The sequence below is a fragment of the Saccoglossus kowalevskii genome, chromosome 16 (assembly GCF_978046115.1).
Source record: "Saccoglossus kowalevskii chromosome 16, keSacKowa6.1, whole genome shotgun sequence".
Lineage (NCBI taxonomy): Eukaryota > Metazoa > Hemichordata > Enteropneusta > Harrimaniidae > Saccoglossus > Saccoglossus kowalevskii.
The window spans coordinates 26,847,887-26,874,259 of record NC_140656.1 but is presented as its reverse complement, the minus strand read 5'-3'; the positions used below and the strand labels follow the sequence as shown (position 1 = coordinate 26,874,259).

Sequence of the window (26,373 nt, the reverse complement as noted above, 5' to 3'; positions counted from 1 at the left end):
GTTACATTTATTTGTTTATTTTATTGTGTTTGGTCCTTGGAATCCAGAAGTGCAATGGATGGTGGTCATCATGACTCCCATACTACGCAATGTGTGCTTTTTATTTACATAAAGTTCAAAAACATGCATATACCGTGACAATCGCCTTTTTCATAAAGCCTGTAGTAATAATGGAAATACCCCATTTGTTATCGATGAAAATTTAACCAAAATCCTGACAATTATACATTACTGGTTTCAGATTATACATGATACAAAAAAAGACGCTTTACGCCGGCCTAAATAATGACATTTTGACACTGAAAGGGACACAAATTTTATTCTTGTTTATTCAGTCTCAGGCAAGCTAAATTTGAAACAAATTTGATGTTAAATTTTTAAGCTAATTAATTTGAAAAATATCTATATCACTTTCTCAATTTTTTTTAATTAAAATATACTGTAAGGCTTGATGGTAAAAACAATTTCAACACAAGAGGGATATATTTTGCCTCAAACTGCTTATAAGTTTGGTCCTAATTTTTGCCAAACTAGAATACCAGAAAAGCACTCAGACAGTGCAGACCTCCACCAAGAAGGTTATACACAACATATTGTGATGTACATGGCAACCAGATCTACATCCCTACCAATATTTAATGTTAATTTGTTCATAATTGTTTGAATTATGAATGTAAAATAATTGCCAAAAATCAGTGTTTCCATGGCAACCATATCTGAATCTCCACAAAAATTGATTGGTCCATATCAAGGGAAATCTCCACTGAAAATTTTATAAGAATCCATCTTAATTGTAAATTGTCAGACAACAACAAATAATCAAGTACAAAAGTTGAAAATTGGAATATCTTTAGTACGAGGATGAAGCAGAACTCAGATTAAAATCATAATTATTTCGCAGCCATTTTAAATTCTCAATGTCAATTGGTTCCTCCAATGTTCGTTCCACATACTTGACTTTATTTGCAGTGTTCACCAGAATTATGGTATTTGTCCTGTAAGAAAAAAAGACATTAAAAAATATGGCAACAACAAAAATACATCTTTGCTGCGAAGATGTGTGTAATATGACATTTACTGAATTTAGCAAGATTCACTACGATATCAAGTCTACAGAACCCAACTGACATCACAAAACATTTGTCAGTCGTAGAATTAAAGATAGGTGTCATATTTCTGGATATATAGACTAAAGGTTTGCTTAATATATCAATTTCTGTTTAGAATTGACAGTAAATTTTATGAAAATTGTGCCAAGACTGTGACCATAAAAATCCTGACACTGAAAAATATGGTAATACAAAAGCCCTGGAATTCAATTTGGCAAGGGTAAAATCTGTATTTTCTTGCTCATAAAAATCATAAATATTTCAAAATTAAAAAAAGAAGATTGATTTATGTTTCACTAAGTAAAACAGGTCGCATGTGAGATAAAGATCGGTATGGACCACTTTCCTGGAAGTAGCATGACTGGAGTTTAGAAATATGCCTGGCTTTGTCATAGCGAAAAATACAAACATGTTGGTTTGCTGATATTTGATAGAAGGAAATTTTAATTTTGTGACGCTGATTGGTACACTCAAAAACACAGTATCACACATGCAAGTTTACGTTACAACCCAAATATGTATGTAAGTGCATGTGAAACGCTGCATCTTCGTCCTCCGGAAAAGTGGTCTATTGTGGTCCAACATAGAGGGCGCTGCCACAGATATTTTTTCATGGTTTTCTTCAGGTACTCCAAGTTAGTGTCAGATGTTTATTTATGCCTTTAGTGTGGTTGATACAATCACAGTACACCTTGTTCACAGATTATGTCATATTTTAAGACAGCGCCCTCACTGTGGCTGACACAACCACAGTGTAGCCTTGTTGACAGATGATGTCATATTTTGGGACAGCGCCCCCAGTGTCTGGAGTTTCCAATTGAACATAAAATAATAAAAAAACTGGCCATAATTTCACTACCTTGTTCCATAATTTGGTAATCTGCATAATAATGCACCAAGCCTTGTCAATATAATGTCGGGATATGACCTACCGTTTTGCTCACTAGGTTGGGTATCATAATACCTAATGAAACAAACAAAACCCCAATGTAACAGAAATACTATAAAACCATACCACCCCTTTAAAAAATGGTTTCACCTAAGGATGGGTGAAACCACTGTTTATAGGGGAGGCAGGTAGATAAGCTTGGTGAATTATTATAACCTCGAGCCATATCCCATGTCTGGGGACTGCACACAGACAGCGCTTCGTTCCCGTTGTTGTTTTGGTGTCAGTTCACCACTGCACTGAATGTGGATCTGGGGCTCTGGATGTCTGTTGGTATAAAATATTGCAATTTCAATATAATAGATGAATTAGATTATTTTTGCTTTGTTTACTTACTTTCATACCTGGTACTTAGTTGATTATTGAATTATTTAATTTATTAAATTGTTTACTTACTCATTTACATATTTACATTCCCCCAACACACAGCTGCCACACTAACTCTCCAGTTGAGAAAACATAGTAAAACTATAGTAGACCTGCCAACTTTTGTCATATAATTCTTCTTCCCTAAACTTTTGATCAAAACTTGTAAGTTTCAAACTATTTAGACCAGAAAAAATGCATTCCCTGACAGAGTGGTTTAATGCTGATGTTAAATCATTAATCAAATTGGAAAAAAAAAAGTGCCAAGTCACATGACTGATGGCAAGTCACATGACTGATGGCAAGTCACATGACTGATGGCAAGTCACATGACTGATGGCAAGTCACATGACTGATGGCAACATAGACGCACTGTAGACCAGTCTGAGAATGGAAATAGTTTGAAGCGTGAATTGCTTCAATCTTGTGAACATTAATTTTTCCAAAATGTTGTAGCCAACAGAGAAATATGCCCATTTGGTCCAAAATTAGCCAAATACTAAAAACAGAAAAAATTATGGCAGTCAAAGAGTTAAAAATGAAATAATTTATGATTGTGTTCTGTTTTGTTGTCATCAAAGTACAAGATTTTTAGCATACAGGTGTTATTCTTATCATGTGATATGAATCAAAATAAAGTATAAAATTTCACTCTTATAGACCTAATTAATAATGACTTATTTTGCATATTTATTTTTGCTACTTTATTCATTAAAACAGATACCGTGGAATACTTTATTTTTGCTGGAATTAATTTTCGCTAAAAAGGCTTTTTAGGAATTTTTTATGGAATTTATTTTCACTGATTTTTAATGAGTTTAATGTTAAATATAGGGAAAAAGGTATATTCGCTGGATTTTATTTTCACAGAATAATCCTTTCAGCGAAAATATCGAAAATAAATTCCAAGCGAAAATAAAGTATTCTACAGTAATATGTTCTTTAAGTTTACCATTATTCTATATCTGCACCATGCTGAAAGAAAATTCTGTTTTTTCGGCCTTAGACAAAAGTATTTTCCTTGACAAGATAATATTATTAATTGGCACAGAATAACACTGAAATTGTGAGATCAACAAATGCAAAGTTTTTCAATTTTAACAAATATCGGACCAACATAACGATGTGAACTTGAACTAGACTGTACTTACGGAGTATCATCATTCAGAAACTCAATTAATTGGTCTACTAATTTCTCTTCTGTGCCTGTGGTGGCGCTGTTCACAATTTCTTCAAATTTCTTTTTCCCCACAATGGCTTTTTTCCATGGTTTATCGATGGTTGCATTGCATAGACTATAGATTCCTGAAAATACATTTAAAGTTTCAAAAATCAAGTGCTGGCTGGAATAAAAATTGTTGAATGCAGATTCATAAAAATCCACGAAGGGTAATAGCACTCACCTGGACATAATAATTCAGGATCCTTTCCAATCTTGTTGCTATAGTAACCAATCTGAGGTATATCTGAGGTATTGGATCTAGCAAAAATGTAAATGACCACATATCACACATACAGTGATATTTCTTATTCTCAAAATACCAGATTGTAAGTTCATTCACTGCTGTTCATCATTATAGAATCTACTTATTTGGCACGAAACTGAAGCTGAAGCACTACAATTGTGTGAAATGCATACAACTGCATGCTCCACTGCATATAATCGAAGTATATCAACCGTTCTTTGCTCATGGGGTCAAAAATGTTGACTATAGTAAAGATTTATTATCAACAAAAGTTTCTCAGTCATACTGTCTCGATAATAGCATTATTGTACACTGTGTTTTCATGGTCAACTCACAACATGCATTGGCAGTCGTCGCACAACATGTTGCCGCTAACACACACACCACTAAAAAATTTTATTAGTTAAGCGATCAACATTTATGCAAGTCGACGATTGCATGTTTTAGTAAATGACTACTGTAATGTGACTTTTACCTGGTGAGGTCCATTACTAGTAAATTAAAGCCATTATAAAGGTGACCTTCTTTCGCAATCCCTTGTAAATATGGTAAACAATCTACATCGCCCTTGATAAAATCAGTGACCAGTGAACCTAGGTGAAATGTACATTAGCATGAATAAATCAGTTGGCTGATATAAGCTTCTCTGTTTGCCTAAAAACAGGAAATCAAATATAATGTAATGATTGGGCAAGCCATTTTAAGAAGAAGTTGGAAGTGCAATTTCATACCAAAAAATTAAATTAAATTATAGTTATCCTCAAAAAATTAACAAATCTGAAATATGAAACCATACAACTGATGGATTTTAAGATGACATTAAAAATGTAAAGTTGATGACAATTATTGAATAATGAATTATTTTTACACCACACCTCTGTGAATAAAATCATTTTTTGTCAAGTGGAACAGAACAAATTCCCTCGTTTGTTTGCGCATAAAATAAATTTCCAATTTTTCTCAAAAAGTCATATCAAATTATGTTCATTTCATGCCAGTAACATACAGTATAAGACTTCTAAACTTTATCATTTACAGACATTGCTCAATATTACAAAATATTTAATAATCTCATGATGTGAATATTACAGGTAAATACCTCTTCCTTTTGCATTCAGGTCCAGCTGAGGTTGTAAAATGTTCAACAATGACGCTAACCTTCCTTCCTTGGAGATACCTAACCAGGTACCACCAACTCGGCCTTCTCGCATATCTAACCCTGTCCAGGAGAAAAGAACGAGTCAATTATTATTTTTGTGAGTGTTTGCTTGTTAAACGAGTCTATAATATACAATCTTAAGATGGTATAACGTATGCACATACTTTCCATGTTGTTAAACTATGAACAGATTCAAGCAACAACAAACAGGTTTAAATTCTAGTATGGATGATAGTGATTTCATTAAATTTCTTAAAGAACATATTGTTTGTTTTTCAGAGGTCTGCCGAGATAGCAGAGAGTTATTTATGCTTTAGATTACCGATAGATAGGAAAATCGAGTAAATGCTGAAAAATCATCTGGTAGTATCTTATGTTTAAGTCTATTTTTTTTGTAGTCTATATGTCCCTTCTAAACAGGCTTTAGTGTAGTGATACTAACCGCTTAGAATATGAGGATGATCTTGCCACCAGGACGCTGGTTTAGTCGGCCTATCTAAATACTCATCTCTGTTTGACGCTAGTATTAACTTATAACCATCAGTCGGTTTGACATCCAGTTTGAAAAATAAAATACACATTATCGGTAACCTTGGTAATGCTCACATGGAAAAAGGATGTGAACTGAAATAAGCAAACAAAATTAGTTATACAAGAAGTCAATGCTTAATTTGCACAAAAACAATGGTTCATGAATAGCCTAGAGTAACATAATTACAATGTCAGTGGTTTGAAATGAATAAAATCAAATAAAAATAAGCTAAGTAAATATGCATATATATTTGACTCCCGGGGGGGGGGGGGGTTTACTCACATTGAAGTGCTATATGTATATGTGCCGCCAAAAGGGGTCCCAAATTCATAAATTCTGAAAAAGGGTATGTCATTTTACCCTGTCTGTCTGAAAAGAAGTCCATATTTTCCAAAGAGCTTGAGTGATCCAACAATCAGGAGAATGAAGCTGATTTTTTTCTTTCTGTAACTTCATTTCGATCGTCAAACCATTTTGGTTTTTTTCTTTCAAGCCCACCTGCTTTTCCCTTGGTACCATTTATGCTTATTGTCTGAAAAGGGGTAGGCAATTTGAGTTTATTTCTGTCTGATAAAGGGTAGGGGTTCCAAACAACCAGCTACACACCCCTGCCAGTATTTTTTGCAAGTAATGTGGCAAAAATGTCGCTAATTTCTATCTTTATAATCAAACATTTCCAAGCACACACTGCTTTTTGTGGTGATGCTATTGGTTAGAACCAAGCTTGATTGATGCATACGAAACAGGGTCGGTTTTAAGCGTTCGGAAATTACGAAAGTTTTCTGTACAACCATATATGGTTAATAAATTTGCATACCCTTATCTTATGAATCCACGATAATACTAATAATAGTGCCAAATACAGTCAAGGGCAGAGAGCTGTACCTTAGTTCATAAAGATATTTATACAAATTTGTAAATATCAATCACCAGCCTTCATTCAAATTCAAATACTGTAAAAGGGTTAATTATTCATTGGATTTTAATTTAGCTTATTTCGCTGACTGGAAAATGCGCTAAATTAAAACCCAGTGAATATGTAAAATTTAGCATAGAACACATTATCTAAATGATAAAACCGTGAATTTAAAACCCACTGAATATGCCTGAAATGGTAAATCAGTGAAATTTAAACCCAGTGAAAATTAGTCATTTTACCGTGGCAGTATTTAATTTTGATTGGCCCACGAGCACAACATTGTCCCATAATGCCTACGCAACACATAACAACTGCAACTGCCCACTTATTGAAAATGCAGCACTTTCCTGATTGGATGATGTTGAACTGAATAATTAATATTAATTAGAGCACATAATACCATAATACCGGTAAGGTCAAATTAAAATCTAACAGCCATTTTGATTTCTGAGAACGTATATTTATATAAATATATTTTTTTTTAAAGTTTATAATGTCCCCAACTTTCTGCTCTTCACAGTACTGCACAGGCGCTTAACAATAAAACGATAAATAAACAAATCAACTTGTGCCATTGGTATCGGCTAGCCATGATCTAGCTGCTCTGTAGCCGTGGTTTCGCGGCGTTTTGGGTACGGGAAGACATTTTGCTTCGTCTATCAGTTATATATACATCGTCGGTATACAGTCGGACCCTACTGTATACCGACGATGTATATATAACTGATAGACGAAGCAAAATGCCTTCCCGTACCCAAAACGCCGCGAAACCACGGCTAGCTGCTCTCTAGCTCACGATCCCTGTCTTCAGCTCGCCATGACCATGTATCATGTGTAATCCTACCTGAGTGAGTGTGTTGATCGATCACAGTATAAATGTCGCTAAATGGTCGATGTATTTAACAGAGAGACAAGTTCGCCAGCTGACTGAAGACGTGTATTCATCCTGCTGCGTGCACGTTCATCATGCATATCGGTGAAAAACCTTCCTGGTTGGCGCCACCAGTGTTGAAATTGATCAATGCTTTTGCTTTTATAAGTGGAACATTTAATCACACCAATCATCATGGTACTACCGTACCGGTACTAGTCGAGATAACAAATATTATTTAATCAATAGTAATAATAAAAGTGATAAGTATTATTATTAATATTAAGGTTGTCAAGTGGATGGAAAAAGTTCTATTGTTGAAACTAGCAAAGAAAAAAAAAAGTATGAACAATACTAATACATATTTTCATAAAGTACTGTTAAATTGCTACAATATGCTAGAAAAAAGGATAACTGAATCGCACACACACATAAACTGTTTGCCAGAAAGGAGGTACTTTAATACAAAAACTAGGCCTGAACAGCGCCCTCAAAGTACCCCAGACTACAACAGGAAAGTTTAAGTAATTACTGAAACTTAATAAATTCACAATGCTGTTAAAACTGTAACAATACAGAAATGGGGGTGGGAAATAAAAAGAAAGGAAATGGGGAAGTGGTGGGGGTGAAAAAATATAAAGCAGCCGGGAAAACAAAAATACTGAAGCAGACTGAGAATCTACTGCCACTAGGTGGCGCTATAAACTGGCGGTTCCAACAGAGAAAACTGAACAGGCAAATCTACATATGTGAATCAATTAACCAAATTTATACTGAAAACAAATTTAACACTATATTCACAAACATATACGTGACCCCATTTTTTTTTTATTTTAAAAATGTATATCCTGACACATTTTCGGTATTTGGGGCATTCCATGAAAAATGGCTAGTTCTTATTTGAGTTATTGAAATGGGCATTGACCACAAATGTTATCTTCTAAGAGTGTTTTTTACTAAATTAGTGTGCTTTTCTTTTTTCAATAGCTAAATTACAGTTGCTTGTTCTGAACAAATTCTATGTTTTGGATTCAGTATAGCTAATTAATCTTCAAAATTGTTTTTCATTTTAAATGTAGAATCTGTTCTCAGTTTGCTATTTGTTGACTATATGAGTTAATATATCTGTGTTTAATGGCAGTTCGCTATTATTAAAACATAGAAAAATAGATCACAGTAAATCATTAAAAAATTGTTGTGTGATGACTCACATCCATGCAAATCATTCATATTTGATTTTTTTACAGAGAAAGGATGTCTTTCCAAGAAAACATACACAAAATAATCCCAAAAGGGCCATTTTTAAACAATTCCATAGGAATCCATGTAAACATATTATTCCAAATATAACTTACACCGATATTAAAAATTCTTTGATTTTTTTGTGATAACCATATGTAGCCCTTATAACAATACATAGCACAGGTCACTGAACACAATTTCGAGATATGATGAAATGTTTCTCCTGCAGGGAAATCAAAAAATGCATTTTTGATCAATTTTCCAAGTTATGTGAAAAACTTCAGTAACTCCTGGTATAAATTTTTATTTCTGAATTTTGAACATTACATTACAGTAACCTTGATTTCAAGGATTTCTGAGTATGTACTCCCTATGGTAGCTCACTGATTTCAGATGGGAGTGCTCAGAAGCCAGTTGAGCCAAAAAGATCAACGTTGAGGGCGCTTGTGGCCTAAAGCTGTCTAAGATGATTGAAATTTTTAAAATTGGGGGTCAAAAAGATCATCTCAACCATGAAAACTGGGGTTTAATTTCAAACCGCTTTGCGTTGTCTTCAATGACTGAGCATGCTTTCAAAAGTCAGTATTTCATTGACCTCTCTAACATTTATTTTTTGGGAGAAACTTCCGACAAATGAAACATGGTGAAGTCACTGCTGAGCACCAAAACTTTCAATTTGGTGACATCAGCTTGTGTAGTCAGTCGCACCAAAGTTTTATTTTGGCCGCTACTTTATGCTGGTCTAGAAGGTTTACTTGTCAACTTGTAGTCGCATGCATTTGGGCTGGTTTTTTTAGTACAAAACTATATGATTTAGTCACAATTAACTGTTAGCATTTTCCCTCGCTTTCGGTAAAGTTTGATAGCAGTCCCTTTATCACAGGCAGAAGTTTCATTATTCAGAATAATTGGCCATGTATAAACTTGTTCTTTTTAAAGAAAAATCTGGTCAATAAAATGGCCAATAAATTACAAACCTTGCGAAAAATATTTACCCATAGCTTGACATTCCAGTCTTGACGCAGAGGTAGTGCAATAGTCAATTTTTCAGTGCACAGTGGTGATTTGACAGTACATAGCCAAGAGGTTCATGTTACACCTCCCTGTCAGTATAATTAAAGTGAAACAAACATACCACAGTCGTATGTAAGCCCGAAAGTCACAAAAGTAGTTAGATCCCAGTTGCATGACATATTGTTAGAGTTGATTGTCAGTTTGGCGACTCGAGATTGGGTATTTTCGAACACATTCGATAAGGAATGAACTATGCACAACCAGGGGAGGGTATGGAATGTAATGTGATGGGGGGGGGGGGTTAAAGTGTCTATATTATATACATGTATAGTAGTACAAGTCTATTATGACTAGATTCTTTTTCATGAATTCGGATTTTAAATATGTTTTCCTCTAATATTCCACCTACCGGTATTATTGATTTCAAGTTCTTCATTCCTAACGGAGTTGATCACAAAATCATACAATTGGCAGTCAGTCAATTGGTGTGCTTCGTTGAAAATAAATGTTCTAATTTGCGATAATTGTGATCAATTTTTAAGGTATCACAGATTCAAGGCAAATTGTCTTGTTTTAAGGAAAACACCCGTAATTGGACGGGACACGTCCACAATTAGATGGAAGTAATGAAGCATTACTCTCGTTTAAAAAAAAAATGATAGACGTACAGACTTTAATATCAACACACTATTTGCATAAAGGGATAGGCGGAGAATGTGAGTGATGTATCTGTATGCTAGTAAATCAACTAAACATGAATCATAACAATATAATATTTTAATATGAATGTCAATAAATATATATAAAAAAAAACATTATTGTATTAAAAAAACTCGCTCCTCATTTTTCTGCTTTAAATTTTACTGCCCCCTTTAAAACACGATTTAAATTACTACCAACATTTAATGTTAATTATCTCATAATTGTTTGTGTTATAAATGTAAAATTGCCAACATTATTGTTTATATGGCAACCACATCTCAATCTCTAAATTCGACTGGTCCATATTGAGGATGATTTCTCCTGAAAATTGTATGTAAATCCATTGATAAAATCATTCTCGAAATTGATGTTTCCATGGTAACCACATCCCCATCTGTACCAAAATTTAATTGGTTTGCACTTGTAATAAGGGCAGACCCTACTAGAAATTTTATTTTATTGAAAGTTGAAAATTGGAATATGCATAACACTTCTTTAGTACGAGGATGAAGCAGAACTCAGATTAAAATCATAATTATTTCGCAGCCATTTTAAATTCTCAATGTCAATTGGTTCCTGCAATGTTCGTTCCACATACTTGACTTTATTTGCAGCGTTCACCAGAATTATGGTATTTGTCCTGTAAGAAAAAAAGACATTAAAAAATATGGCAAGAACTGAAATACATTTTTGCTGCAAAGATGTGTGTGATATGACATTCACTGAATTTAGCAAAATTCACTACGGTATCAAGTCTACAGAACCCAACTGACATCACAAAACGTCACAAAAAAATTTGTCAGTCATAGAATTACATACATGTCAATTTTTGTCTAGAATTGACAGGAAATTTTATGAAACTTGTGCCAAGATGGTGATCGTAAAGATGGTGATCGTAAAAATTTTGAAAAATGGTAATACGAAAGTTCTGCAATTCAATTTGGCAAGGGTAAAATCTGTATTTTCTTGCTCATAAAAATCATTATATTTCAAAATTAAAAAAAAAGATTGATTCATGGTTTACTAAGTTAAACATGCAAGGTAATGATTGGTATTGTGGTCCAACATAGCCCTGCCACATATTTCATATTTGTTGCAGGTTACTCCAAGGTGGTGTTTATGCCTTCAATGTGGCTGATACAATTACAGTGTAACCATGTTCACAGATGATGTCATATTATGGGACAGCGCCCTCAGTGTGGCTGATACAATTACGGTGTAACCATGTTCACAGATGATGTCATATTATGGGACAGCCCCCTCAGTGTGGCTGATACAATTACAGTGTAACCATGTTCACAGATGATCATGATGTCATATTATGGGACAGCGCCCTCAGTGTGGCTGATACAATTACAGTGTAACCATGTTCACAGATGATCATGTCATATTATGGGACAGCGCCCTCAGTGTGGCTGATACAATACGGTGTAACCATGTTCACAGATGGTGTCATATTATGGGACAGCCCCCTCAGTGTGGCTGATACAATTACAGTGTAACCATGTTCACAGATGATCATGATGTCATATTATGGGACAGCGCCCTCAGTGTGGCTGATACAATTACGGTGTAACCATGTTCACAGATGATGTCATATTATGGGACAGCCCCCTCAGTGTGGCCGATACAATTACGGTGTAACCATGTTCATAGATGATGTCATATTTTTGGATAGCACCCCCAGTGTGGCTGATACAGTCACAGTACACCTTGTTCACAGATTATGTCATATTTTGGGATAGCGCCCTCAGTGTGGCTGATACAATTACAGTGTAGCCATGTTCACAGATGATGTCATGTTTTGAGCGCCCTCAGTGTCTTGATTTTCAAAGTGAATATTTAATTTGAAACGCTCAATTATAATTTTGTGAAAATAGAAAAATCAAAGAAAGCTTTAGAAAGAACTCCCATGTGCTGAGAGAGTATTGAAGACACATTAAATATAATTCAAAATTACTTGTCAGAGATAGTAATAGTGATAGAAACGCCGAGAACTAATAATGGAAATCAGAAAATTAATATGAACAGATTTTAATGGGAAACTAATGAGGTCTGCGCAATGTAACAGACCAAGTTTTATTGAAATGTGATTGGAACCCAAAAAAATTATAAATATTTATGCTAATTAGGGAATTAATATAAACAGATTTTAACCCCAAACTAATCAGGTTTGTACATTGTCCTAGAGCATCTTTGCACTAAGTTTCATTGAAATGGAATAAATAGTACTTTAGATAGCAGTGTGATAGCTTAAAAGTGGTTAATTATGTAAATTAGTAATTAATATGTACAGATTTTAACCCACAATTATCCAGGTCTGTCTATTGTCCTACAGCATCCATGCACAGTTTCATTGAAATGTGATGATCAGTACTTGAGATATCCGTGGAAAAGCTGAAAATTAACTAATTATGCAAATTAGGTAATTAATATGCACAAATATTTATCCCAAAACAATCAATCTCTGCATAGTCTTTGAGTATCTATGTACCAAGTTTCATTGAAATATAATGCTCACTACTTGAAACATCAAAAGCTGAAAATTAATTAATTATGCAAATTAGGTAATTAATATGCACTGACATTACCCTAAAAACTATCAGGTCTGTGCAGTGTCCTATGACATCTATGTACTAAGTTTGGAAAAACCGAAAATTGACTAATCATTACGCAAATTAGGTAGTTAGTAATTAGGTAATTTTTACCAAAAACTAATCAAAACCAAGCATTAGTTCAGAGCATCCATGTACCAAGTTTCATCAAAATCCAATAAGTGGTTCTTTAGATATCAATTAGATTATTATCATGCAAATTAGGTAATTAATATGCGTGAAATTTTACTAAAACCTAATCAAATCTGCGCATTAGCCCAGAGCATCTATGCACCAAGTTTCATCAACAACTAATGTATGGTTCTTGAGATATCAGTGGAACAGACGGACACACATACACACACATACATACACACACACATACATACATACATACATACATACATACATACATACACACTAATCGCAAAGACTGGGAGTCGCACATGGGAGTCAAAAAGAAATAATATTCACCAAAACTAAAATAATAAATGACTGGCTATAGTTTCACTACCTTGTTCCATAATAATGCACCATATGAAAGAAACAAAACCCCAATGTAACAGAAATACTATAAAATCATCCACCCCTTTAAAAACCTTTAAAAAAAATGGTTTCTCCTAAGGCTTTCAGTGTGTGGATGAAACTATTGTTTATAGGGGAGGGAGGTAAATAAGCATGGTGAATTATTAACCTTGAGCCACATCTTAGGTCAGGGGACTTCACACAGACAGCGCTTCGTTCCTGTTGTTGTTTCAGTGTCAGTTCACCATTGCACTGAATGTTGATCTGGGGCTCTGGATGTCTGTTGGTATAAAATATTGCAATTTCAATATAATAGCTTAGTTAGGTTATTTTTGTACTGTTTACTTACACACTTACTAAATTGATTATTGAATTAATTGTTCACTAACTTAGTCCTGCCAACATTTCTCAAGTATTTCTTCTTCCCTAATCCTTTTACTGTAAAATGACTAATTTTCACTGGGTTTAAATTTCACTGATTTACCATTTCAGGCATATTCAGTGGGTTTTAAATTCACGGTTTTATCATTTAGATAAAGTGTTCTATGCTAAATTTTACATATTCACTGGGTTTTAATTTAGCGCATTTTCCAGTTAGCGAAATGAGCAAAATTAAAACCCAGTGAATAATTAACCCTTTTACAGTATCAACACTTGTAAATTATTTTGACTAAAAAAATTGTGCTCCCTGACACAATGGTTTAATGCTGATGTTATGTCGTAGATCAAATTGAAAAACAAAGAAAACATGTGAAGTTATATTACAGATTACAACACAGACCCACTGTAGACCACTGTCTGGGAATCAAAATAGTTTGACGCGTGAAATGCTTCAATCTCGTGAACAATGCTCGGTACAGGTATCTCATGATGTGACGAATGCACCATAGACTTGCATTGCAAACAAAACATGTCTTTTAAGATCTATGTCTGTACTTACGGAGTATCATCATTCAGAAACTCAATTAATTGGTCAACTAATTTCTCTTCTGTGCGTTTGGTGGCACTGTTCACAATTTCTTCAAATTTCCTTTTTCCCACGATGGCTTTTTTCCACGGTTTATCAATGATTGCATTGCATAGACTATGGATTCCTGAAAAAAAAGTTTAAAACTAAGTGCTGACTGAAATTAAAATTGTTGAATGCATATGCATAAAAATCCACAAAAGATAATAGCACTGACCTGGAGTTAATAATTCAGGATCCTTTCCACTCATGTTGCTATAGTAACCAATCTGAGGTATCGAATTGGATCTAGTATAATAGCAAATGCAAGGATAATAGATAATAATTTATTTCCTTTAGCATGATCACGAAAACTAACCTGACTGCTAAAGAAATCCCGACTGGACGCATCTGTGGGCATTTGACTGCTATTAATTATTCATGAGAGGGTGTGTTAAAGTAAACATGACCTTTTAAAAGTTGATTTGATTCGATTGCAGAGATGGATACTTTATCTTTCTAAGTCTAAGTCCATGTTTACTGAAAACAAGTCGATTTAAATGTGTTTAAGTAGTCTTTCAAAATCGCCGGGACCTCAGAAGTGAAAGGTCACATACATTAACATACATAAGATATGATGTATACAGCTGCACTCTGATTCGTTGTCAATGCTAGTAAACAACTTTTAATTAGCATAATCACGGAAATGATTCCGCTCCGGTTTTCACTCCAACGCAGGGGGTCGCTTGCAGATGCGTCCAGTCTGGATTTCTTTCGCAGTCATGCTATTTTTCACGATCACAATAAAAAGGCTAAATTGACAATTAATTATTAATTAATTTTTGTTTGTAAGACAAAAAGTCTCGACTTTGCCAGTTTACACTTACAGCAGCAATTTAAATACAGCAACACTCATTTTACCCAAAGTTGTATCAAGTCAGTTCATTGCAGTTAAAGGAATATATAAAATGGCCTTAGCATATAGAAACAGTGAATCAAGGCAAGTTCAAGTTCTATTATGTCGTCTTCGTACTAATTTTTTTCACAGCTCAAGCATTTTCAAGGGACACATGAAAATAAAACCAACTCGAGTATTGGTACCAAATATTTGTCATTATGATTAAAGTATAACATACAAGAAAAAAAAATTGGTGCTGATGTATTTTCATTAATACTAAGATTAAAAAAAAGAAGGCAAATATGTAAAAAAAAAACAAAAAAAACCAAGTCGGTGAAATTTGTTTGTTTGGTCAATGAGTGTCAGAGAAATGACTCCAGACGGACGGACGGACAGACGAACAGACGAACAAACGGACGGACAGACGAACAAACGGACGGACGGACGAACAAACGGACGGACGGACGGACAGACGGACGGAGGGACGGCCGGCCGGACGGACAGACAGACAGACAGACAGACGGACGGACGGACGGACGGACGGACGGACGGACGGACAGACGGACGGACGGACGGACGGGCAGACGGACAGACAGACGGACGGACGGACGGACGGACGAACGGACGGGCGGACAGACGGGCGGACGGGCGGACGGGCGGACGGACAGACAGACAGACTGCAAATTAATAGTCCTAGTTTTCAGATGGTGCCCAAACAGGGACTGAAAATCTACTTACTATTGGGTACAAAACTAAAGCTGGAACACTGACAAATTGTGTGAAATGCATACAAATGTATACTCCTCAGGCTGATGACCAAAGTATAGCAATCGTTCTTCAAATTGTTTTATTATAGTTCACATATCATAATCATCATTTATGCAGTGTGTCAATGATGGCATATTGAGGTAAAAGATGGAAAACACATAATATTTCTGTGACTTTTACCTGGGGAGATCCATTACTAATAAATTAAAGCCATTATAAAGTTGACCTTCTTTCGCAATCTCCTGTAAATATGGTAAACAATCTACATCACTCTTAATAAAATTGCGGACCAGTGGACCTAGATGAAATGTATGTTAGCATGAAAAAAATGTGATAAATCGGGGAATGAAACTTTCAGCTTATATACCTCTTCAGTTTACAGAAGGTCAAAGATATTGCCATGATTGGGCATGATTTTCAAGAGGAACATGGAAATGTCATTTATATACCAACAATTATAAAAATATTCACTAAAAAATGAACAAATCTGAGAGATAATAATAAATACTTATTTTAACAACACACCTCTGTGAATACAATCAAATTCACTAGTTTTCATTAAATATATTTCCAATTTTTTTTGAAAAGGCACAAAAATGTATGTTTGAGTCTGAAGATGCATCGAAAAGGCTTCTGTCTAAGGAACGACGTCAAAAGATCGATGTCGGATAAAAAACTTATTTCCTTTAGTTTGGGGGTGGGGGTTTTGACCTGAAAAAGTTTCCATCCTACAAAAACGATTTTATTTTTTAATGAAGTCAAAAAAAATATTGGAGTATTTGTAGTTCGTTTTTTTTTCTATCCAATCATGGACAGATATATCCGAAAAGGGAAAAAAAACAGAAAAATGGTTTGGTTGGAGTGTGAATCTGTGCGTCAAATGAGGTGCATTTGTACAATCTTTTTACACCCACCCGACAGCCAACTGCTGTGCCATACTACTGTCCGATTATCAATTTGTATTTAATGGGGAATGTAGTCTGACGCCATGACCATATTTATCAATTAAGTTTCAGTGGAGGGTATGGGGGTTTGGAAAAAAACTAAAGGAATTAAGTTTTTTATCCGACATCGATCTTTTGACGTCGTCCCTAACATATAGTATAAGATTTCTAAAATACTTAATATTCTCATGCTGTGAATATTACAGATAAATACCTCTTCCTTTTGCATTCCGGTCCAGTTGAGGTTGTAAAATATTCAACAATGACGCTAGCCTTCCTTCCTTGGAGATGCCCAACCATGTACCACCAACTCGGCCTTTTCGCATATCTAACCCTGTCCAGGAGAAAAGAACGAGTCACTTATTATTATTGAACACCTTCGAAGGACAGTGGTAAGGATGGTGGAGGAAACAAAACATCACTCACAAACTATCATCTAGAGCATACTGTGAAATACTTTATTTTAGCTGGAATTAATTTTTCGCTGAAAAGACTTTTTGGGTTGTTTTGTATGGAATTTATTTTCTCTAATTTTTGGCGAGTTGAATGTAAAATATAGGAAAAAAGGTATATTCGTTGTATTTTATTTTTACTGAATCATTACTTCAGAGAAAATTAATTCCAAGCGAAAATAAAGTATTTTACAGTATTTATTATTCAGTTATAATAATGCTTTGAGTGAAATAAATCAAATTTAATAGTTTTATTGTGAGCGAATTGTTTAGTACACAATTTTGTGTAATTTTTTGGCGGGTTATTGCACCATCTATTTGGTTCTAATGATGAGCAGAATAAATGTCATTTTGTGCACTTCCATGTCCAAAAAGCTTTTTATTTTACCCAAATTTAACCTACATATTGATAATTATAAACAAAAACTGAACTCATGAACATTTTATTGAGACACAATTATCACACAAAATTAATTTGATATTTGCTGACACAAGAACAGAAAAAAAATATCAGAAATTCAGAAGAGTTTTGATGGTACATGGTGATCGTCTGGCCATTTTGGTTTATATGTATTATACATCAAATGGAACTTGTGTTACCCATGATGCACTGGGAGGACCATCATCTTCAATTTGGAGTGAGCGTGGAGAATGTGTTTCAAACCAATGTCATTTTGAATATACATTGGTCACTCCCGTCTCAGTGAACACACTTTAGTGTAGTGATACTAACCGCTTAGAATATGAGGATGATCTTGCCACCAGGACGCCGGTTTAGTCGGCTTATCTAAATACTCATCTCTGTTTGATGCCAGTATTAACTTATAACCATCAGTCGGTGGATTGACATCCAGTTTGAAAAATAATATACACATTATGGAAGGAGATTACTGTGAAACTGAAAAAAAAATTATACAACAATTTAATGTTAAATTTGCCAAAAACAATGATCCATGAATGAATAGCCTGATGTGACTTTCACATTGCCAGTGCTACGAGAATAAGATTCCTTTTAGTAGGCAACTTGTGGAGGTGATTGATTACTAGGTAAATAAATAAATAAATAAATAAAATTATAAAAAAAAACGAGCTAAGAATAAGCAACAGAGAAAAATAAAATTAGGTAAATATGTAGCTCACTAACTTACACCACTAGCGCATTAAAATTGCCATTTGATAGGGAGATGGCCACACAGCTCTGTCATGTAGTCCCAAACAGGAAATGACTTCTGTGGCAAAATGCACTATGTGTCAACACTAGCACTTGCAATTTGCACTTAAAAAAAGTCAGGAGTGATAACAGTGACATTCAATGTCCGGAACTGTCGCCTGGCACAAAAAGATTTTAAAAAAAACTTACACCACTTACACAAGTTAGATCACTCTGGATGGAGTTTGAACAAAATACCTCTTATAGGAGTGCTGATACATGTAGTTCGTTTGAAACTTGGAACATTTCAAAGTCAGTTGTTGGTCGGCACATTTTATGGGTATAATAAATCAATTCAGTTACTTTTTTACTAAATAATCATAAATGAAACATTGTAGAAATAAACTGGCCCTATAAAGTTGTGTAATCTGCAATCAGTTTATGCTGCTAGTTCCTTGTTTAGAACATGTTCTACACATGTATATGTAATATTATTGCATTAAAGGATTTACTATTTCAAGCTAATTAAAACCTGAAATCACATGGTGAATTTTGAACTCTATTATGTGTTTTTGAATGTATGACATTAATATTTTTTTCACAAAACAATATTTCACTGAAAAATGCGATTAGAAAGTAACTTAAATTGTAAAACAAAATATCAAGTTCCATGTATAATGTAAAAAGTAGGCGGAGTGCTATTTTAGCCGAAATCGGCTAGTAAGTGTCATACGACACAGGTCTGTGCTGAGATGGTGCGTCCTAATGACACAACGATGGTGATATAAATGAACACTGAAGTCAACTTTGGAAGTGTTGAACGGGGACCCGATCAGTGCACGTAATCAGACTACTGCTCCATTACAATATCAGCTTCCTACTGAATATTAAATACATTTAATCACTTAGTTGCGTGAGCATATCAAGTTTTCAAACGCATTGTCCATGAAAACTATGTTTGATCTTCAGAAAAAAATTTCACAAATTTTTGGAAAAATCAAAATAAAGAGAAATACTACTACTATTTATATTATTATTTATTTATGTGTTGCTGCTCTTTTATAACAAGGGCTCACTAATCTATCAAGAATATGAGCTGAATAATACTTGTACACAAATACAAAATACACATTTTGTTAAATAAATTACAAATAAGTAGCTTGAAGTTGATAGAATCAAGTTTAAGACTGCTGTTAATAATATTAGTTAAAACAAAATTTTACTGTAAAGTTTTACTATAAATTTCCTCATTATGTATTCATATGATAAATATCATAGACAAAAGTAGGAGATATTAAAAATGCTGTAACTCGCCCAAAAATTAGCCGATTTTAACAGAAAAAGAAATGATCGAAAGGTCAAAAAACAGATTTTATTTCCGGTTAGATCTGAAATGACATTACGAAAATACACAAAGCAAAATTTGATTAACACGTGTCAATAAACTACCGGTATAGTCAGTCGGGCAAGGTCTGTCTAGGTATGCATAATCTCTGATTCACACATACAATAGGCAATTTTATTCTGTTCTATAGTAGTCTGAGATCAAACCAAGTGTCACAATACACAGTGAACGCTTGGAAATGTTGATACTATAAACCTTAATCTGATATATCCAAGCATTCAAAACAGCAAAACAAGCACTGCCAAAAACAATGCGAGATAAACACATTTTTTAAAGACAATCACAGAATTCTAAAATGTTTTACATTTTTTATTGAGGCGATTAATCACACTAAACACTATGCAATGTCTATGCAACACACAACAGCTGTGACAGCCAAGTTATTCAGCTGCTGCTGATTGGATGATGTTGAACTGAACTCGTAATACCGGGAAGGTCAATTTGAAATCTAACAGGCATTTTGATTTCTGAGAATATATATACAACTATCCTTATAATGCAATCAAAGTAAAGTAAAGTAACCAAAATTATCAAGACTATAAGGCAACATTCTTACTACAATTTAAAAACAAACAAAAAACATCAACAATTAAAAACTATATTTATATATTGTCGTCATCCATTCCATTTTCACTTTTCAACCCACCTATTGAAATATGGAAAGAGTTTTCTCAGATCAGATTACACACTACTGTATACCCCATTGGTGCTATTTTTGTGCAGTTAACCATGAAATGAATTAGGAAATTATATTTCCATCTTTTGTCTGTAATTGCATTTCACCTGATTCATCTAGCAGGTTTATGTCAGTTCAGTACAAGCAGTCGTCCATTTAGGCATCAAAAACAGAATTACAGAACCAATTTAAAGCATTTCAAATTATGTACTAGTACATTACATTTTATGAACTGAACACAAGACTATGCATGTCAGACGACTTATTCATTATGTATAGAAAACAATTATTATCTAATTATGAAAAACTAAATGTGTATATGCAGGGGTTTTTCTAGAAAAAAATTGCAAGAGGGAGCACTGCAATTCAGCAGCGACACCAAGTGGGGGAGATACGGTTTTCCCTACCAGAGTGTGGATTTTTTTATAATTCTAAGTTAAAATGGCTTCCTTGGGGCCAAAATTGCTATCAAACAGGTCACAGTTGAAGACTGTGTCCACATGTGATCCCTAGTCAATCAGAATTTTATGGTTGTCAGAGGATCTGCTCCCCTGGGTAAGGGGCACATGGCCATAGCATGAGGGCGCTGCGCCCCTATTCCCTTGTTTAAACAAATCCCTAGTATGTTGATACTTTAATAATTATCCAACTCTGTTTAGCCATCATGAAGAGTTGGGAGCAGATTTTCTATTAAAAATTCTTTGCAAAATCTTTATATTGTATAAAAATAATCATGCAATATCCCAATTTAATCAAATTATTTACATATGGCAAAGAATTCTACTCATTACAAGACTTATTTATATCTATTAACTGTCGCTGGGGCGCACCTAGCACAGCTGTGAACGTTACAATCAAACCAACATATTTCTGAATTTATCAAAAAAAAATCACATTTCAATTTGTTATATTGCAATACATTAATAATTATACATACATACATTTCATTATTTCATTGCAAAGTGAACAATTAATAATGTGGACGTGGACAGGGATGATATGACATGCATGCTTGACTATTTTAGGGGGACGCCATCCTGTCCAACTGATTTCCCATGAACTAGGGCACTGATGTAATTGATTATATCACTCTCATTCACAGGTTGAAAATAAAAACAATAATTGCCAGTTGAATATTGATTAAAATCACCCAGCACAGTCATGTTATACATGATTTTAGATCCGATATTGGTGAAAAAGTTGTTAAACTCTATCTGTTGTTTCTGTTAGGATTCTTTCGTAGGGCAATTGACTAAAGAAATTTAAAGTATGTGATGATGTTTTAAAATTTAAAATATTATTGCTCACTTTCCACGTTTTGTTAATATTGCCATGCACGGACTTGAATTTGTATCCCTTTATATATAATTATACCTTTTGACAACCAAGGTTTTGATGGCTTTTCTTTTTATTAATTGGACTTGCACATGCTTACACAAAACTGTATAAAATAAGTCATAAAATGTATTATAGATATCATTAGGGTCAAAGTGAGTACAAGTACTAAAATTATCAGCGGTGTAGGTGTGTTAAAGGTGTGTTTGTAGTAAGCGGCAGAAGTGTCAATGTTCATGTCATCAAGTATAATAGAATCAATACTCTTGGCTGACAACTGGTGTAGACATAGCTCTAAACAGTAAAAATATTCATGATATGGGGTGTTAGGTGTACGGTACTTAACGCCTATGATAATCTTTTTGTTGTTTATGTGGGTTTCCACAAAGATCGATTCACGATGCATAATTTTCAATGTGTTAATATGGGTAAAAGACAAGGATTCGTGAATGTACAGTGCTACGCCTCCGCCTTTTGAATTGTCACGATTACATTATTAAATTAAAGATTAATAAATTATACAGAAAACAGAATTTGAATCCATGTTTCAGTCAGGCCAAGATAAAGGAAATTATGTTTTATGACAGTCAAAAAGTTTGTCAAATGTTTAGATTAAGGTAGCAAGACTATTATTTGTGTTGAAAATTACGATTTTCACATTTTTTTTATTAATTGATGAAATGCACTATAAACTTTCATGTGATAAAGTCAACATAACATAGAATGTCATGTAAGTTGGTTAAAATGTAGATTTTCTGAAGGGAAGCAAGGCAGCCTCAGTAGTGTTTTCCAAAATCAACAACACAGGTTTAATCTGTGTGCCTATAAGTTTCAAAGATAAACTCAAGACAAAGCATTGTTAGGATGTGTTATCAGTAGCTATCTGACACACAATTAGTGTTTTCAAACATTTGACTAGTTTGTCTCCGCCCCTATTTGTTTCACAGATTATTCATTTGCATATGAATGTGTCAGACACAAGGTCACACAGCCACTGAAAAAAATCATTGATTTTGGTGTTTTCATATGCCGAATTTATCCAATTATAGCTATCCCATTCCTTTATTTTTTGGTTTCCAATAGCCTTACACATTTGGATGCCCCTACACATGTTAAAACAGACCTTGATGGGAAAACAAATTGATTGTGCCGATAAACAAGCTTGAACATCTTTGCTGTTACTTCATGGACATTTTCTAGGAGTTTATGTTTTTCAAAATACAGGGTCTTTAACAAAAAATAACGTATACTTATTATCGTCGGATTGACACCAAATTTTCACAGCTTTAAGGTGACAGTGAGAGGAACTTGAATGTGTCCAGACAAACTATTTCATCGATTATTTACCAACGAGTTGTGGTTTGAGTTGGAGGCAATGCGACTAAAACAGTAATTGAAATTCAGCACACTATTTTTTAAAACGCGTTGCTTGAATAAAACTGACCAGACACATTCAATTTACCAGACTATTGAACAACTAGGAAAAGTGAAAAAAATACTTCTTATCGCCAGCATAAATGCGTAATTATTTTTTTTACAGAAAAAGTAATTTTTCACCTTTCGTTGAGTAACGCGTCGTAGAATGCAAATACGGGCATGCAAAATACACTTGTGAAAAGCTTGAAGTCTGGCGATTCTAAAAATATATACTTTCCCGGGTCTATTTGTAGTCATTTAGTCACAATTAGAAGATGAAAACAAGTATGCAAATAATAGTCCCACTACCTTAAGATCTGATATCGAAATGGATTAAATTATGCAAGCGATTGGAAAAGTTAGAATGTGAATTGAATTGTTCAACTGAGTAAGAATTACAATGGTGGAAATATCATATTTTGTATCCATGATAGTTTGAGTCGTTATTCAAAAGTTTGTTATATTTACGTGTATACAAGTTTATACAAGTCGTAGGTTCTCCTACTTTTTTATGCTTATCCACTGTCATTTTTTTTTCGTGAAACACGCCATAACGCAGCAATTGTTTTATTTAAGTAACTTAAACATTTTCCAAAATGCTAAACAATTACTGACATAGCATCGAATAAAACATAAAAAAGTTACAAAAATAACGTAACTCCGACAAAAGTCTGTACATCGACGCCATTTTATTTGTACCCACTGTTCATATCATCATTGAGAATAGAAAGCAGTTGAATACTACAACTTTAAAAAAAAATCTATCCAAACTAAATGACGTATACAACAAATGTTGTATATTAAATTATGGGGAAAGTAGCCATCAAATCACGGTTACTGGAACCGAGCAACCGTGATAAAATACAACACCGTTTTCACACAAGTCCTGCCCACTCGTCAAAACGGGTCTGTTTTCTCGTCAATTATGAATCGTACATATTTCAATCTGTACACTTTAATATTACAGGAGAAAACGAATTTCTAGTAACCGTGTCTACACGTAAGTGAAATTACTCACCTTGCTTTCAGGCGTATAATGGAAGTTTTCGGTATTAGAAGTCTCTTTAAAAAAAAATTGAAAACAAGAAGTTGAAAGTGTGCAGTGGCGCTAATGACGTCACTATTAGTCGATTTGAGCGAAATGCACAGCGTGCTACTAATTTAATGATTAACACCTTTAGACAATAGCGTTGGAGGACGGTGACAATGGTATCGACTGGCCATGCCAGGGCAATCTGTAGTCCTACTTGAGTGTGTTGATAGCATATATTTATAACAAACCACACAATTCTTATCATACTCGCCAAATTTCCGACGTGCTTAGCCGCTGACAACTAATAATAATTGGTTGTCTGTGGTTTAGAAGAGAGGCAAGTTCGCCAGATGATGTGCGCAAGTTCAACGTGCCATGTGTAACCCGACTGGTATGAGTATAACTACTGCGCCCTCTATCTTATATCCGCCCATGCTCGCAGTGCTGGGAAGTTTACAGTAGGGGAAATTATTGAACGACAAAATCGATCATCATCCGCCTGCACAATGTTGTTCCGTTCGGACATTTCTCCCTCCACAAGTAGAGTGCTTTGCCGGAACATTTACCTTGAAAACTCAAGATGAAATCGATAGTTTAGGTGATTAGGTGATCTCTCAACAACAAAAATGCACATGTGTGTGTGTTTTAAAATAAATTACAGAATAGTCCTCAACAAAACTTAGAAACATCACATAAAAAAAATACAGGCTCTAAAATTATGTCTTTTGCAAAACAATTCAACCGACAACCAGTTTTACGCCACAATTTCTTGATGGCGCCTCAGTTCTACGCGTTATTTTACTGTGTTCAAAATTGTTTCAAACTGCGCATGCACACACAAAGTGGTTTCCCAAAATGCGTAATAATTAGGTAACTTGCCACTGATAAAAGTTACTGAAGACATTTTGAGCAATTTTCAGCAATAGTAAAATATCAACGTGCCTCTGCATTCTCCATTTATTTCGCAACTTAATATAATCAAGGTCAAGAAAAAACTGTCGTTACTTGCAACAGTTTGCTGGAGTGTGATTAAAAACGTGTCCAAATAACATTTTTACATCAGTTTTTTTATTTTATTTCTGCTAGTAATTACAAGGATACTGCAAAGTATGCATGAAGACAGTACAGCGGGAGTACCGACCGACGCACAGCGGAGGTCGATGCGACCATGTACTGTCTGCGTGCATACTTTGCAGTATCCTCATAATAACCTTATTATTTATACATCTTTTCCTCCCAGGAATATATTATGGGAAAGCCGAAATCCAAAACGTTTAGAACAGATTTAGCGAACTTCTTTGTGTCGGGTCTGGTTAAACCCTGGGGGCAGCCATGTTTGTTTTTATTATTAGAGAACACTTACGCGCGTAATCGTTCCATTTTTGGAATTCGCATTTTCTAATATGTAGGATGAAAATACCCACTGAAATACCAAAAAAATACGGCACGCTGTAACTTATGGTGTTACGGTGACCGATGTATAATAATGATAGAATAAGTCAATTTATAACTATCATGTTGTGGATGTTGATTAAAGGAAATCATTTTGGCACAGTTTTACTGAAAAGACGAGTGAATATTAATTTATGCAAATAAGGCAATTTGTTAAGCCAATCGTGTTATGCAACTCCCCCTGGTGTGCTTTATAGTTGCATAAAACAGCTCAGCATATTTATTACCTCAAAAACGTGGTGACAACTAGAGGACGGCAGAATAAACCAGTTGCTCGAGTACTGTTTTTTTTTTTGCATTTCTGGCTACAATGTTACTAATAACTTATTTTAGCCAAAAAGGAAAATAGTCTTGTACTATGTACTAAACCAAGCACTTTTGCCTACTGTCCTTGGTAAAATTACAGTTCTGCTATTCCAAAGCTTGAATGTACAGATGCAGACATGACTC

The 26,373-nt window shown here is 34.4% G+C and overlaps 2 protein-coding genes across 5 annotated transcripts; both read right to left on the bottom strand.

Moving 5' to 3' along the window:
• Position 1: 1 nt before the first annotated feature.
• Positions 2 to 7,587, bottom strand: LOC100376379 (transport and Golgi organization 2 homolog). Of its 3 annotated transcripts, XM_085491291.1 has the most exons (9): positions 7,345 to 7,587; positions 5,492 to 5,673; positions 4,990 to 5,109; positions 4,366 to 4,483; positions 3,828 to 3,904; positions 3,576 to 3,729; positions 2,215 to 2,325; positions 1,969 to 2,073; positions 2 to 995 (listed from the first exon to the last, which is right to left on the bottom strand). In XM_085491291.1, the coding sequence occupies exons 2-9, from the start codon at positions 5,628 to 5,630 to the stop codon at positions 851 to 853; spliced, it is 969 nt and encodes a 322-aa protein (XP_085347417.1). In that variant the 5' UTR covers positions 5,631 to 5,673; positions 7,345 to 7,587; the 3' UTR covers positions 2 to 850. The 3 variants fall into 3 exon arrangements, with proteins under 3 accessions (XP_085347417.1, XP_085347415.1, XP_085347416.1); XM_085491289.1 differs by lacking the exon at positions 1,969 to 2,073; XM_085491290.1 differs by lacking the exon at positions 2,215 to 2,325.
• A 2,795-nt stretch (positions 7,588 to 10,382) lies between these two features.
• LOC102800555 (transport and Golgi organization protein 2 homolog) lies at positions 10,383 to 24,857 on the bottom strand. Of its 2 annotated transcripts, XM_006821027.3 has the most exons (9): positions 24,614 to 24,857; positions 24,457 to 24,500; positions 18,190 to 18,354; positions 17,219 to 17,338; positions 16,241 to 16,358; positions 14,633 to 14,703; positions 14,389 to 14,542; positions 13,618 to 13,728; positions 10,383 to 10,969 (listed from the first exon to the last, which is right to left on the bottom strand). In XM_006821027.3, the coding sequence occupies exons 3-9, from the start codon at positions 18,329 to 18,331 to the stop codon at positions 10,825 to 10,827; spliced, it is 861 nt and encodes a 286-aa protein (XP_006821090.1). In that variant the 5' UTR covers positions 18,332 to 18,354; positions 24,457 to 24,500; positions 24,614 to 24,857; the 3' UTR covers positions 10,383 to 10,824. The 2 variants fall into 2 exon arrangements, with proteins under 2 accessions (XP_006821090.1, XP_085347738.1); XM_085491612.1 differs by lacking the exon at positions 24,614 to 24,857 and having other exon boundaries at positions 24,457 to 24,546.
• Between the last annotated feature and the right edge of the window lie 1,516 nt (positions 24,858 to 26,373).

Excerpts from the sequence above, each read along its gene's own strand:
- LOC102800555 (XM_006821027.3), bottom strand. The coding sequence starts at position 18,331 with ATGTGTATATTATTTTTCAAACTGGATGTCAATCCACCGACTGATGGT. Across the intron at positions 17,339-18,189 it reads TCATCCTCATATTCTAAGCG|GGTTAGATATGCGAAAAGGC; the intron begins GTTAGTATCACT and ends TCTCCTGGACAG. Across the intron at positions 14,543-14,632 it reads TCCTGAATTATTAACTCCAG|GAATCCATAGTCTATGCAAT; the intron begins GTCAGTGCTATT and ends CTTTTTTTTCAG.
- LOC100376379 (XM_085491291.1), bottom strand. The coding sequence starts at position 5,630 with ATGTGTATTTTATTTTTCAAACTGGATGTCAAACCGACTGATGGTTAT. Across the intron at positions 5,110-5,491 it reads TCATCCTCATATTCTAAGCG|GGTTAGATATGCGAGAAGGC; the intron begins GTTAGTATCACT and ends TCTCCTGGACAG. Across the intron at positions 3,905-4,365 it reads CTAGTAATGGACCTCACCAG|ATCCAATACCTCAGATATAC; the intron begins GTAAAAGTCACA and ends CATTTTTGCTAG.